Source organism: Delphinus delphis, chromosome 4 (assembly GCF_949987515.2).
Source record: "Delphinus delphis chromosome 4, mDelDel1.2, whole genome shotgun sequence".
NCBI classification, from domain to species: Eukaryota; Metazoa; Chordata; class Mammalia; order Artiodactyla; family Delphinidae; genus Delphinus; species Delphinus delphis.
The window spans coordinates 59,865,921-59,879,197 of record NC_082686.1 but is presented as its reverse complement, the minus strand read 5'-3'; the positions used below and the strand labels follow the sequence as shown (position 1 = coordinate 59,879,197).

At 37.4% G+C, this 13,277-nt stretch overlaps 1 protein-coding gene across 1 annotated transcript in view; it reads right to left on the bottom strand.

Moving 5' to 3' along the window:
* Positions 1 to 327: 327 nt before the first annotated feature.
* Positions 328 to 13,277, bottom strand: part of ATP6V1A (ATPase H+ transporting V1 subunit A) — a 53,099-nt gene continuing 40,149 nt past the window's right edge. The window contains exons 9-15 of the mRNA XM_060010654.1: positions 10,650 to 10,772; positions 10,442 to 10,556; positions 9,565 to 9,628; positions 7,880 to 8,083; positions 6,441 to 6,535; positions 4,284 to 4,455; positions 328 to 2,531 (exon numbers count right to left, since the gene is read on the bottom strand). Of these exons, the coding sequence (XP_059866637.1) occupies positions 2,439 to 2,531; positions 4,284 to 4,455; positions 6,441 to 6,535; positions 7,880 to 8,083; positions 9,565 to 9,628; positions 10,442 to 10,556; positions 10,650 to 10,772 (866 nt within the window). The 3' untranslated portion in view covers positions 328 to 2,438. The remainder of the gene's footprint in view (positions 2,532 to 4,283; positions 4,456 to 6,440; positions 6,536 to 7,879; positions 8,084 to 9,564; positions 9,629 to 10,441; positions 10,557 to 10,649; positions 10,773 to 13,277) is intronic.

The following is a 13,277-nucleotide window of genomic DNA, read 5'->3' as shown; positions in this document are numbered from 1 at the left end:
TTCATTTGCCAAAAGTAGAGATGGGTACACTGATTTCCTTTCATTTATAAGTCTACTTTTAGAAACCAATCATTTTTTCAATTTAAAGTAATAGTCAGAATGCTATGGGATTCCATGTACTATATTTCCAAATCACAGTGGTACATGATTATAGGACTTTTTGCAGTCTATAGTGAGGGCGCCAATTCAATTTCATGATCTTAAGTAACAATCTATAAAGAGGGAAATGAAAAACTTTGAAGTTCATACTGAAAACAAGCTGAAATACAATAAGGTGGCATGTTTTTTTAGCAGATCTTGCCACACCCACAAAAAAAAGGAAAAATGTTAATTTAAATCCACTTTTTATTCTTTCATAGATTTTAACAATTATACACAACTTTTAACATAAAGATAGTGAAACCTCAAGGATAAGAAGGCAATACATATGACCTCTTCTATTCGTTCGTCAGGATGGAAGGAAGTTTCCAAAGGGTACAATGTGTGAGATTTAACACTGGAAAAATACATATGAAACTTGTTAACTGGCTCCACTTAGGATCAGGCACAGCACAATAAATATAGAACTGCATCATCTTTTTAAAAGACTGTTGTTAACTTTAACACATTCTTACTAAAGAAATATGATCAGTGACCAATGTGAAATTCTACAACATATGGGTGAAGGGACACTTACAGTGAGGCTCTGAGCAGTTTCTCTAGTATGTTCACACCCTTACATCAACATTCTTAAAAAGGAGTAAGAATGTACATTGCAAATTCAGAAAAACACAAAAGAAACTTGGTCAAACTTTCTTCGTCATATCATTCATTACTAACGCAATCCTAGTTTGCTGGTAGGTTTAAGGTAGGAATTGAAAGTTTTTGAAATTCTTTTAATTTCCACTGGTCTTAGGGCCTCTGGGTAGGAGGCCACATTGGAAAGCAAACTGATTCAGCAGCACCATTACATCCACGTCTCGACAAATCACTGCACAATTTTTATCTTCCAATATTCTGAAAGGTTAAAAAAAGATACACGGCAGAATACTTATCCTGAACAGCAGGCCACTGTAAGAACATGTAATCTGCAAGGATTTAAACAAACATAGCTGAATTCTCTAACTGCATCTTTCCTTAACAGACCAAAAGAAATACATTACCTAATGTGCCTTATCATACAAACACAGAAACTTTTATTTTAAAACATATACTTAAAAGATAGGAAGAAATGATCTTTTTTTCACATGACCCAGATTCTGTTATCAGCAGATATAAGAATTGACTTCATCCCTATGAAACAGAATGGAAACTGTTATGCTGCTACAGCTACAGGTATTCTGAGAAATCTTTTGAGCCAGTGAATCAAAAACCATGTGAAAGAATAATATTTTTTACGATCAGGAAGCTGGTTGTTCAAAAATTCAATTAGCAAACAAACAAACATGTGACACATGTCATTATCTTGTAAAAACATAGTGCCACTCTGGCCCCAAGAATCACTAAAGCCCAGCTGGTCCTTAAAGGTGCAAACAGCCTTTAACCACTACTAAATATCTTCTCTGTGGCATTTTACTGCCTATCACATTGCCACATGATTCTTAGAAGCTTAGGGTTCTACGATGTTTGAGGAAAAAAAAGAGGGTGTGATGTGGATCAAGTTCTCGGTGATTGTTTTAAACATAATTTTAAAAAGAATTTCCTAGTAATGTAGTATAATAGTCCTTGATACCGAATTTTTCCTAGTGAAGTAAAATAGGCTTTAACAAGATGATGTTAATCTAAGTTTGATCACCTGGCTTCTTTTTCACTTTTTTAGAGGTCACTGATTCATCTATTGTGCTGAGTCCCACAAATGCCTGCTTTAAAAACAGTACAGTTCTCAACAGTTTCCCACAAATATTCTTGATTTATACTGGGGGAAGCAACACATAATAGAAACATTAATTATTCACGTTTTAAAAAAGTAAGTATTTCCTACAAAGCAGGTTACTTAGCAAAATGCTAAGCTGCAAATAACTTTACCAGACAGATGTTGAGTCATTTCACAATGAACCTGACAAAATGTAGAGAAGTCTGGCCTTCCATTCCAAAGCCATTGCAAAGAGAGTACACGCGGTAGTCCTGTTTACAATTTAATGGCGATGAGGAAAGGGCAAACCTAGGACAAGGAGAGACGTCATCGTACATACACGTTTACAGTAGTGTAGCCATTGTATATCCTATTTACTACATTCACCACTTTGGAGAAAGGATCAGGGAGGCCCTTCAAACACTGGAACAAAGGAATGTTTGTTTTATATAAGACCTACCAAATAAACAGGGAAACAAATGATAACACACATAGGCACTAGTCTCAAAGCTGCACAATAAAGAAGCAAAGGGTTTGAGATGAGAAATTTAGGAAAATATACACATATGAGAGCTTGCTGAGGAAAAGGAGGAAAGAAATCACAGTTCTAATCTTCAAGGCTACGGAATGCATTCTGCATGTCTTCAAGAAGCTGTGCATAGTCGGCCTTGATCTTTGCCTCACCATCTTTCACTGGATCCTGAAAGAAGACATGACAGAATTCAATTTACCTTTGGAAAATAATTTTCAGAACACATAGTGAGTTATTTATATTTACTATATTTGAGTACTAGGTTGAGGTACACTGGTAAAACACAGGCAGGAGGCAGAATTAACCTTATTTTTCTTTTTGCCTTTAAGGGTAGAAATGTATAAAGTAGTCGTCCAACCAAACAGAAGACAAAATTTCCGTTTTGTGTCTTGCTTGCTAACTGTATTCAACAACCAATGGATTTACCCTCAATGATATGCAAAATATTAGGGAATTACGCAGCAATGTGTATTAGATGCATTTCTCTCTGTGTATATGATAGTTGGAATTTAATCAAAACAGAATTTACTATTCAAGGTCTGGTAGTATCACCTTGGGACGGGGGGAGTAAAATTTCTAAAATAACCTCAAAATGCACCCCATTTAAAATCTGTGTGGAAAGCAACTTCATTGAGTAAAATGTATGAAAGAAACCTTAAAGCGTTTAAGCCCTCTGATCCAATCATTCCACTTCTGAGAACATATACTAGGAAAATACACAAAACCAACTACATGAACAAAGTTGTCCATACCAACAACTGGAAATTTCCTAAATGCCTAAGAATAGGAAAATATTATTCTCCAGCCACAAAATAGTGCTATAGAAAAATACTTAATGATATTAAAGAACAACTGAAATGTTAATTTGATACAATATACCTGTAAACAGAAAAAAGACAGCACCTTTAGTTATACTACCAGAAGTCATCACTATTATTGCATATATTTTTTTATCATCTTCCTATGAATGTATAATTTTAAAAAATAAAATTTGGATCAAATTACATATGGAATTTCTTTGCAATCAACTTTTTTCACTAATTATACCATAAGCGTTAACCTGTGTCTTTGGATATTCTTTGAAAAAAAGATGTTAATGCCTTTATAATATTTTTGCTGTAATGTACATGCCACAATGGCTCCATTCACTTTTGGATGACATTTAAAAGTTTAATATACAATCTTTTACATACATCCATATCAAAATCTCTAATTATTTCCTTGGGCTATATGTTTTGAAATGGAAAGACAGGACTCAAAGGGTGTGAATATTTTAAAATCCTTGATACAGTGAGTGTCTATACAAATTTACTTCCAATCTATAATGCAAACACTATATACATAACATACACATTCAGAGAATCACTCTTAATTTCTCAGTAGGAGATTAGTAAATATACTTGGATGTCATGACTTAGAAATAATTAAATACAACTCAACTGATCAAGTATTTTAAAAACAATCTTACACATTTTAGTTTCTACAGATAATTTCACTTAATTATTTATTTATGTCTTGTGTACTTCCCAAAGAATGAGAGTCTACTTAAAAGTAAAAATGATGTGTAATAGGATACTTGAAGTAAGCAGCAGAAATCGTTTCAGAGGAGCATCGGGATTAGATATTAACAGGCACTTGAGGTAACGTAATTGCTGCTTAGCAATGATTTTAGCTCTAAATTGCCTGGCAGTTAAGACAAAAGGGAAAACACGTCAGCGTTTATTTTAGACGTGACATACTATAGTCTTTACCATGTGAATTCCTATTTGAACATAGCTTTGAGGTCTCTTCTGGTTTTACATAACCCGAGCATGTATGAAAATGATAAATGCCAGTTTCACACACCAGGTTTGGGACCCAAATATTTTAAAAAATCAAAAAGAAACTACTAAAAAAAGTTTATGGTAGAAACAAATATACCTTGAATTTCATGGAGGAAAGCTTATAGAGGATCTCCCCCATGTGCTCACGGATAATGGACCATGTGATTTTATTGTCACTCTGGGCAGTGGTTTCAACAGCTCTGCGGGCCATATCATAAAATGCAATCATGTTGGACAGCATCCCTACTGTCTTGTAGAATGGGCAGAACCTAGGATAAATGAAAGTCAAAATAATAAACAAAAACAAAATCCAAAGCAAGTTCATAGTTTTTACTTCATCTGTAAAATACCAGAGCATTAACTTCTTTATTTAGATATGCACACTACTTACATTTATTGCATGATACATAAGGAATGAAAAAAGAATAGTGGAAAAGATCAATAATACTTAACCAGAGTTTTTGGACAGAGATGTCTCAGGAATAGGGGGTGGATGGAGAGATGGAGCTATGTATTCTTTTATTTAAAGAGTGACGTTAATTTTTGTTAACACAATCAAACAGGAAGAACAATGAAACAGTACTGCTACAATCTAATGACCTCTGAGGGTTTGTGTTTGTACAGTGCAGTTAAAGCAGTTACCCAAATGGTAAAATAACTGAGTTGTAAAGACTCCCTTGTGACAGTCCGTGAAGGTTTAATAAATAATAGGAAAGCAGGGAACTGCAATTTCCTAAAGTTAATAAGCATTTCCTTTCTCCATTAATGTGTTCACTTTCATTTACCCATATCTTTTAATAATGAAGACACAGAAGTTAATATTCAACTTGCATCCCATGCATTCTAATCAAATTTCCAACGCATTTAAACTTACTTGCATACACAATTTCATGCACACTCTCCATTACACTCTCTTCAAATAATTTTCCCTTTGTGGAGATATCTTTGTGTGGATGCTTCCCAGAGCTTCTTAAGTTCCTGATAGGTTTTTTTTGAGCCTTATTGATTATACTGTCATATTTTCTGCTTGTCTTACATTCTGGTAATCTTCCTATGTGTTCAGTTTCCACTTTAGTCTTATACAGGGCCAAATATGATTGAGGGAGAAAAACTAGCCTATGATGAAAGGGTTCAAATGATCAAAGTTTAAAAGAAATGGGAACTTTTAAATAAGCCATGGAAGTAGCAGAGACAATAATGAAAAACAAGCACTGGGCAGGAGTAGCAGGGACTGGTGAGATGTCCGACAGGGACTTCAGTAGAAAGAAAAAGAATAGGACTCTTGGGCTTCCCTGGTGGCGCAGTGGTTAAGAATCCACCTGCCAATGCAGGGGACATGAGTTCGAGTCCTCGTCCAGGAAAACCCCACATGCCGCGGAGCAACTAAGCCCGTGCACCGCAACTACTGAGCCTGCACTCTAGAGCCCACGAGCCACAACTACTGAGCCCACGTGCCACAATGGTGAAGTCCGCATGCCTAGAGCCTGTGCTCTGCAATAAGAGAAGCCACCAAAATGAGAAGCCCGTGCTCTGCAACAAAGAGTAGCCCCCGCTCTCTGCAACTAGAGGAAGACTGCGCGCAGCAACGACGACCCAACGCAGCCATAAATAAATAAATAAATATACAAAGAATAGAACTCTTGGGAAATGAGGCATGAAAGTATATTATTTAGGAAAAGAGTAGAAGAGGCACAGGCTGTGGTAACAGGTAGTGAGAAAAGCTTCTGAAAGAGGCAATGATCCCCAGGCTCCGTACACTAAGCCACAATTTAATCTAATTAGAGATGGCTGGATAATGAGTGAAAACACTGTCATAACTGGAAAAATGAGCCAACTCAAGATAAGGGAACATACTGGATCACTAGATGTCTGCTATGAAAATATAAAATAAACCTATACACTGAGTCAGAGTGTGTCTGTATGAGAAAAAAAAGGCGGGGAGGGTTTTGTTTGGTTTTTTGGGTTTTTTTTTGCGGTATGCGGGTCTCTCACTGTTGTGGCCTCTCCCGTTGCGGAGCACAGGCTCCGGACGTGCAGGCTCAGCAGCCATGGCTCACGGGCCCAGCCGCTCCGCGGCATGTGGGATCTTCCAAGACTGGGGCATGAACCTGTGTCCCCTGCATCAGCAGGCGGACTCTCAACCACTGCGCCACCAGGGAAGCCCCGAGGGGAGGGTTTTAATGTGTAGGCAGCTCCTTCTTCAAAACTTGATAGAATATCCTCAAATTAAAAAAAGAAAATCAGGCTAGATTACCTGTCATAAGGAGTATATCCATTTTGTTGAAGGAAATCATCTTTGATAAGTTTTGCTACCTCCAGAGTGATTTTATCTGTTTCTGCTAGTGAAGCCTAGAAGAGGAAAAAATACATTTTTAGAAATTTACTGCCACAACGTGGGACCAATAGTTCTAACCAGTTAGCATGCAGAAACCAATCAACACACGATCACCTATCATTAATAAATTCACTTCAGGGGCTTCCCTGGTGGCGCAGTGGTTGAGAGTCTGCCTGCCGATGCAGGGGACACGGGTTCGTGCCTTGGTCCGGGAAGATCCCACATGCCGCAGAGCGGCTGGGCCCGTGAGCCATGGCCGCTGAGCCTGCGCGTCCGGAGCCTGTGCTCCGCAACAGGAGAGGCCACAACAGTGAGAGGCCCGCGTACCGCAAAAAAAATAAAAATTAAAAAAAAATTTTTAAAAATAATAAATTCACTTCATAACTGCTTCCTGATTGATGTTCTTTTTTGGATTTTGTTGTGAAAACATATAACATAAATTTACCATCGTAACCATTTTTAAGTGTAGTTCAGTAGGTTAAGTATGTTCACATTGTTGTGAAACAGATTTCCATAACTTTTCATCTTTCAAATTTGAAACTCTATACCTATTAAACAACAACTCCCCTTCTGCCCTCCCGGTCCCAGTTAACCACTACTCTACTTTCTACTTCTATGAATTTGACTACTTCAGATACGTTACATATAAGTATTTGTCTTTTTGTGACTCGTTTATTTCACCTAACATAATGTCCCCTCAAGGTTCATCCATGTTGCAACATGTGTTTGAATTTCCCTTCCTTCTCAAGGCTGAAATGGAATATTAATTCCATTGTGTGTGCATGTGTGTGCGTGTGCGCACGTGAGTGTGTTGCAAAGGACATCTGGGTTGCTCCCACCTTTTAGTGCTTAGATGTTTCTATGAACGTGGGTACACAAATAGGCTGATTTTTTTTGAAACACCACATAGAGAGAGAAATGCCCAGCCAACCCTTAGCTATTCCAGTCATCCTAGCCCAGGCACCAGACATGTGAGGGAAGAAACTTTCAAATGACTATGGTCTCAGCCACCATATGACTGCAAAAACTGTATGAGGGGACCCAAGCAAGACTTCCCATCTGAGTCCACTAAACCCAAAAACCATGAGCAAAAAAACACTACTTAAGCCACTATATGTCGGAGTGGTTTGTTATTCAATAATAATCTAAACACCAATCATCTTTCTACTTTCCATAACACAAGCACGTCCCTCAAATATCTTCTGGATAAAGGAATAATCTAAAATCCTATTAGTTTAAAAAATATTTAATAAATACTAATTCTCCCAGCAAGAATCCGCATATCCAAGGTTCTGTTTGTCCTTAAAAAGCTTCACTGCAACTCACAGACCTGTCTTCCACAAGATTTTACAACCTACCTTTCCCACAAGCTGTACAATTTCTGCCAAGTCTTCTTCTTCCTGCAGAATCTCCTTAGCTTTGGTCCTCAGAGGAACAAACTCTGTGAAGTGTTTGTCATAGTACTCATCCAAGGCACGCATGTACTTGCTGTAGCTGATCAGCCAGTTGACAGATGGGAAATGCTTCCGTTGAGCTAGTTTCTTATCTAAGCCCCAGAATACCTGATTTAAAGACAAAATCAAAAACAAAACATAAAAATTTTTCTTAAATACAATTTTTTTTGAAGTATTGAAATGTATTTATTTGTTTGTCCTAAATATGCAATTCTATACTTTTCTGGTCAAATTATTTATCTTTTTAGTATATAACAAGTATACATGAAATAGAATAAAACTGCAAATAGGAAAATGTATTTCTTTTAGTTTCAGTATGGGTAATATCTACAAATCAAAATTTCCTTAATAGTATGTCAAATCTGATAGCAAAAACACTGACTCCTTTGAAGATTATGACAGTGCAATATAAACAGATGAACCAGAAAATGCTTATTAAGATAGATACTTCACTTTAATGAAAACCTCTAAATGTTCTGAATAAATTCAGTTCCCTATCATTAAGGGCCAATCCTAAAAGATGTGACAGTCATTTTTCTGAGGCCAAACATTCATATGTATTTTATGCGTTCCTAACTTTGCTCCCCATTTCCGTGCAATTCAAAATTCAAAATTTCAGCAAAGGTTAAACATCTTGAAAGTTGTAAATTTAGCCTCTACCACTTCCTTTTATCTGAAACTGACAGAAATATAGGCAAATATTCTATTTTTCCCATATGAATAATACATATGCTTATAAATGTATCAACATTAAAAAAATAATAGCTCTGATTTATATACATCTTTCATTTAGGCTTACTTTTAAAATTTTTTTATTTATTTATTTTTTATACAGCAGGTTCTTATTGGTTATCTATTTTATACATATTAGTGTATACATGTCAATCCCAATTTTCCAGTACATCCCCGCCACCCCGCCCCCCCAGGCTTACTTTTAATGGCCAAGTTGGCTGGCTATCCACTAGAATTCATGCCCTTGTCACCGGGAAGCTGCCTAGGCAGAAACTACACTTTCCAAGTTTTGCTTTCATCTGGGTGTGGCTAACAGAATGAGTGGAGTGACCAGGCCTGAGCCCAAAGTAGGTGTGCCTTCTACACAGTCCGCCTGTACCAGCCAGATGCAGACAACTACCAGGCTAGGTGGAGCCCAAGGTAGAAGAAGCGCTGGTTCTGGATTACTGTGGAATGGAAAAGAGCTGCCCTCTAATAGGGTTACCTGCCTTGGACCATACCACGAGGAGAAACTTCTGTGGGGTTTTTGCCATTATATCTTTTTTGGGCCCATTTGTTTCTACTCCTAGGGTTACTCTAACTCAAAGTGTAGTATTACTCTAACACGAATAAAACTTTGCTACCCGGATGTATTTTCCACTTACAGAATATTAAATCTCTTATAAACTCTAGATAAAGAGCTAAGAAAGAACAGACACCACTGAAGACTTTCAGTAGTAAGAATGTTGCTAAAACAGACTTTACCGCTGCCTACTCTTCAGTGACCAAATGAAATACTTCACAGTGATGTGGATAACATGAGGACAGCCTGGGGTGGGGTGGAGCTCAGAAGCTGACTACACTAGGGAAAGATATACCTGAACAATACCAAGAGTAGCAGATGTAACTGGATCAGAAAAATCACCACCAGGTGGAGAAACTCTAAATTTAAAAGAAGAAAAAGTCATTAGAAATGCTTATGGAAAATAACTTGTATATAAAAGCAATTTTTTGCAAGTCAATTTTAATGTAAATAACTTTAGAAATATGACCTTCGGAAAGAAAATCTTATACAAAAATCTTAAATAAAAACCAGTACTAAGTTGAAAATTAAGAATGACAACTATTAAACACCTTCTAGTTTGAGAAATGAGACAGATTTAATTATAATCTGTTTCACTATTCTGATCAAACAGATGAAACAGGAAGGAAGGAAAAGGTCTGAGAACAAAGTATGGCTTTATGTGGGGATCGTGAATCTTCACATTGTTTTTATCGTGATACAGTCTTACCTTAACATGTCTATAATTTTCTAAATTATTTCTATGATATTGTGACTTGAATGTAATAAATCAGTCAAGTCAAATCTATAGAACCAGAACATGTAGAGATGACCTAAACATGTGCATTTTAAAGAGCTTCTTGGATGACTCAAGTGCAACCTTGGTTAAGAATCACTGCTCTCGGGCTTCCCTGGTGGCACAGTGGTTGGGAGTCCGCCTGCTGATGCAAGGGGTGTGGGTTTGTGCCCCGGTCCGGGAGGATCCCACATGCCACAGAGCGGCTGGGCCCGTGAACCATGGCCGCTGAGCCTGCGTGTCCGGAGCCTGTGCTCCGCAACGGGAGAGGCCACAACAGTGAGAGGTCCGCGTACCGCAAAAAAAAAAAAAAATCACTGCTCTCAGGGGGGCTAAATATTGTCTCTTTAAAATAAATAACCTTTTTTCTTATGAAAAGTACAGTTTTGATACTTACGCTCCTACAATGCTGACACTCCCTTCTCTCTCAGGATTTCCAAGACATTTCACTCTGCCAGCTCGCTCATAGAATGAGGCCAGACGGGCACCGAGATATGCAGGATATCCACTATCTGAAAAATGAAAAGAAATTTTAAGGAGAGGTTATAAACCAATCCCCAAATCCTAACCGTCTTGCTTATGTAATAAGCAATACAAAGACTTACCTGCAGGCATTTCAGCTAAGCGACCAGAGATTTCTCTAAGAGCCTCAGCCCATCTGGAGGTAGAGTCAGCCATCATACTGACGTGATAGCCCATGTCACGGAAATATTCTGACAGTGTAATTCCTAAATTGGGAAGAATATTACAAGTTATAATCCTATAATGTATAATCCTGACTTTTTCACCCTTAAGAAAAATTTAAAGCAATAAGTTCCTAAGACTGCTAGCTGTTCACCATAATCTGTGCTGCTTCTTTTGGGCACACAGCTGAATTATATTGTCTAGCCTCCTCTGCATTTAGATGTGGCAGGTAACTGACCCCTATCTAATGGAATGTAAGAGTCATGTGTTCCACCACCAGGCAAGCCACACATCCTTCCATGCTACTTCTTCCTTCTGGCTTACTGAGAGGGCGAGAACTCCCAGGACCCATGGAAGATATGTGTCGAAATGAAAGAGCTCTTTTCAGCCTGCGTCCCAGCCCAAAAATGACAGAATAATGAAGATTGCCTGGATCATCTGAAATAAATGTCTATTATATTGAGCAATTATATGTTTGGGTTTATCATAGCCTAGTATACATTTTTAAAAGTAGGAAAAGACTTGCCTCCCATTCATTGTTGAGATAATTAGACATAGGCATCAAAAAATCCTCAACTAATTAGCTTGTTTGATTATTTTTCAAAAGTAACAAATGTTATTAACGTGAGTAATAATCTTTTTTTTTTTTTTTTTTTTTTTTTTGTGGTACGCGGGCCTCTCACTGTTGTGGCCTCTCCCGTTGTGCAGCACAGGCTCTGGACGTGCAGGCTCAGCAGCCATGGCTCACGGGCCCAGCCGCTCCGCGGCATGTGGGATCTTCCCGGACCGGGGCACGAACCCATGTCCCCTGCATCGGCAGGCGGACTCTCAACCACTGCGCCACCAGGGAAGCCCAGTAATAATCTTAATTATCCAGATCATTCTGCTATGCAGATTGGGTCCTCTCCTGTAAAATCACATACAGTAAACCACTTAGAAGAAGCTAATATACAGAAAGAAGTCCTGGGTTCTACTTCCTATTCTGTCATTAATCTTAGCAAAATAACTTCATTTCCCAGTGTGGTTTCCTAATCTGTGAAAATGGAATAGCTCTCACCCTATCTATCTACACATATCAGATGAAAAGATTTCTATAAATGCCCTCTGCAAAGTACAACGTACTATACAACTCTAAGATATTAGAAATGTACATTTGTTGCTACATCATAAGCAACAGTAGATTCCAGCAAATCTACTGCCCTAATTCCCTTATTTTACCAGTAAAGAAACAGATGCTTATATAAGTAAAACAAAATAGTTGCTGGAAAACTCAGAACTTTACTATTTATCACATCCTTCAGAATAAAAAATACTGACTTAGGCTTCCAAAATATGATCCAAGGAACAAAGTCTTTAAGAAATCCACTTATCATTATTAAGGCTTAAAAAACACAGTAATTATCACATATTTCAATCTGATGGTAGAATCAGATCCTCTCTTATACAAATACGCTATGTCTCTGTGATAACATTCACTAATGCCTGTGTGTATATATTTATTAAAAAGACTTGATAGAAGAGACAGATACACATGACTAAACCTCAAAGAAGTCTCATAGACCACTTTCATAGACCTAAAGATATCAGTGCCTACAAGAAAAAAAAAAAAAAACTCTCAGACAAAATCAAAAGATAAGCAAACTAGGACAATATCTGCAACTCATAACAGATGAAAGACTGATTTCAAAGAACTTTACCAATCCATATGATAAACAACTACTACCAATACAAAAATGGACAGAAGGCAGTTTTCAAATGGTGAATACACACAGAAAAGATGCTAGCTCACTGTAAGAAATACAGACCGAATAGGCATCTAATAAAGCAGGGACGGTAAAATGCTAATTATCAGATCTAGGTGTGGGGTACATGGGTATTCACTGTAATATTCTTTCAACTTTTCTGTATGATAATGATCATAAGAAAGTGTTGAAGAAATTAGCATTGGTGAGTATGTGAAGAAGCAGAATTCTTGTCCACTGTTATTCCTTTTCAAGAGCTATTAGAAACTAAAATCTATATTAACAGTTGTATTCTTAGCAATTTTACTTCTAAGAACTTACCTGACAAAAATACAAAGAAACGTGCATAAAACATACAAAGCCACAGTGTAAAAAACATGCTTAAGAATATTTTATGGTGTGAAGTTTGTGGGAGCAAAAAAATTATCAATAATCCAAATGCCCCCTAAAAGGATGCTGGTTAAATAAATTACGATATATCCATACAAAGGGATACTGTGCAGCCATTTAAAAGAAGTAGGTAGACTTCTTGTCCTAAAATAGTAGATGAGTATGTCACTTTCTCCTTCTCATAAGAGTAACCACCAAACAAGGAGAACAAGAAATACAGAAACACAAACTCCATAGTCAAAAACTAGGGGCCATGTTTAGCTTCACAACAAAATAATGAGGAAAGCCAACTAAATGAGATAAAAAACAAACAAGGGGGTGGAAACACACCAAGAATTCACCTGAGGTTGCACATCTCAGATTAAGCTTTTGTAAACCAGAAGGTACATCCTGAGGGGCAAAACCAAGAATCCGTTG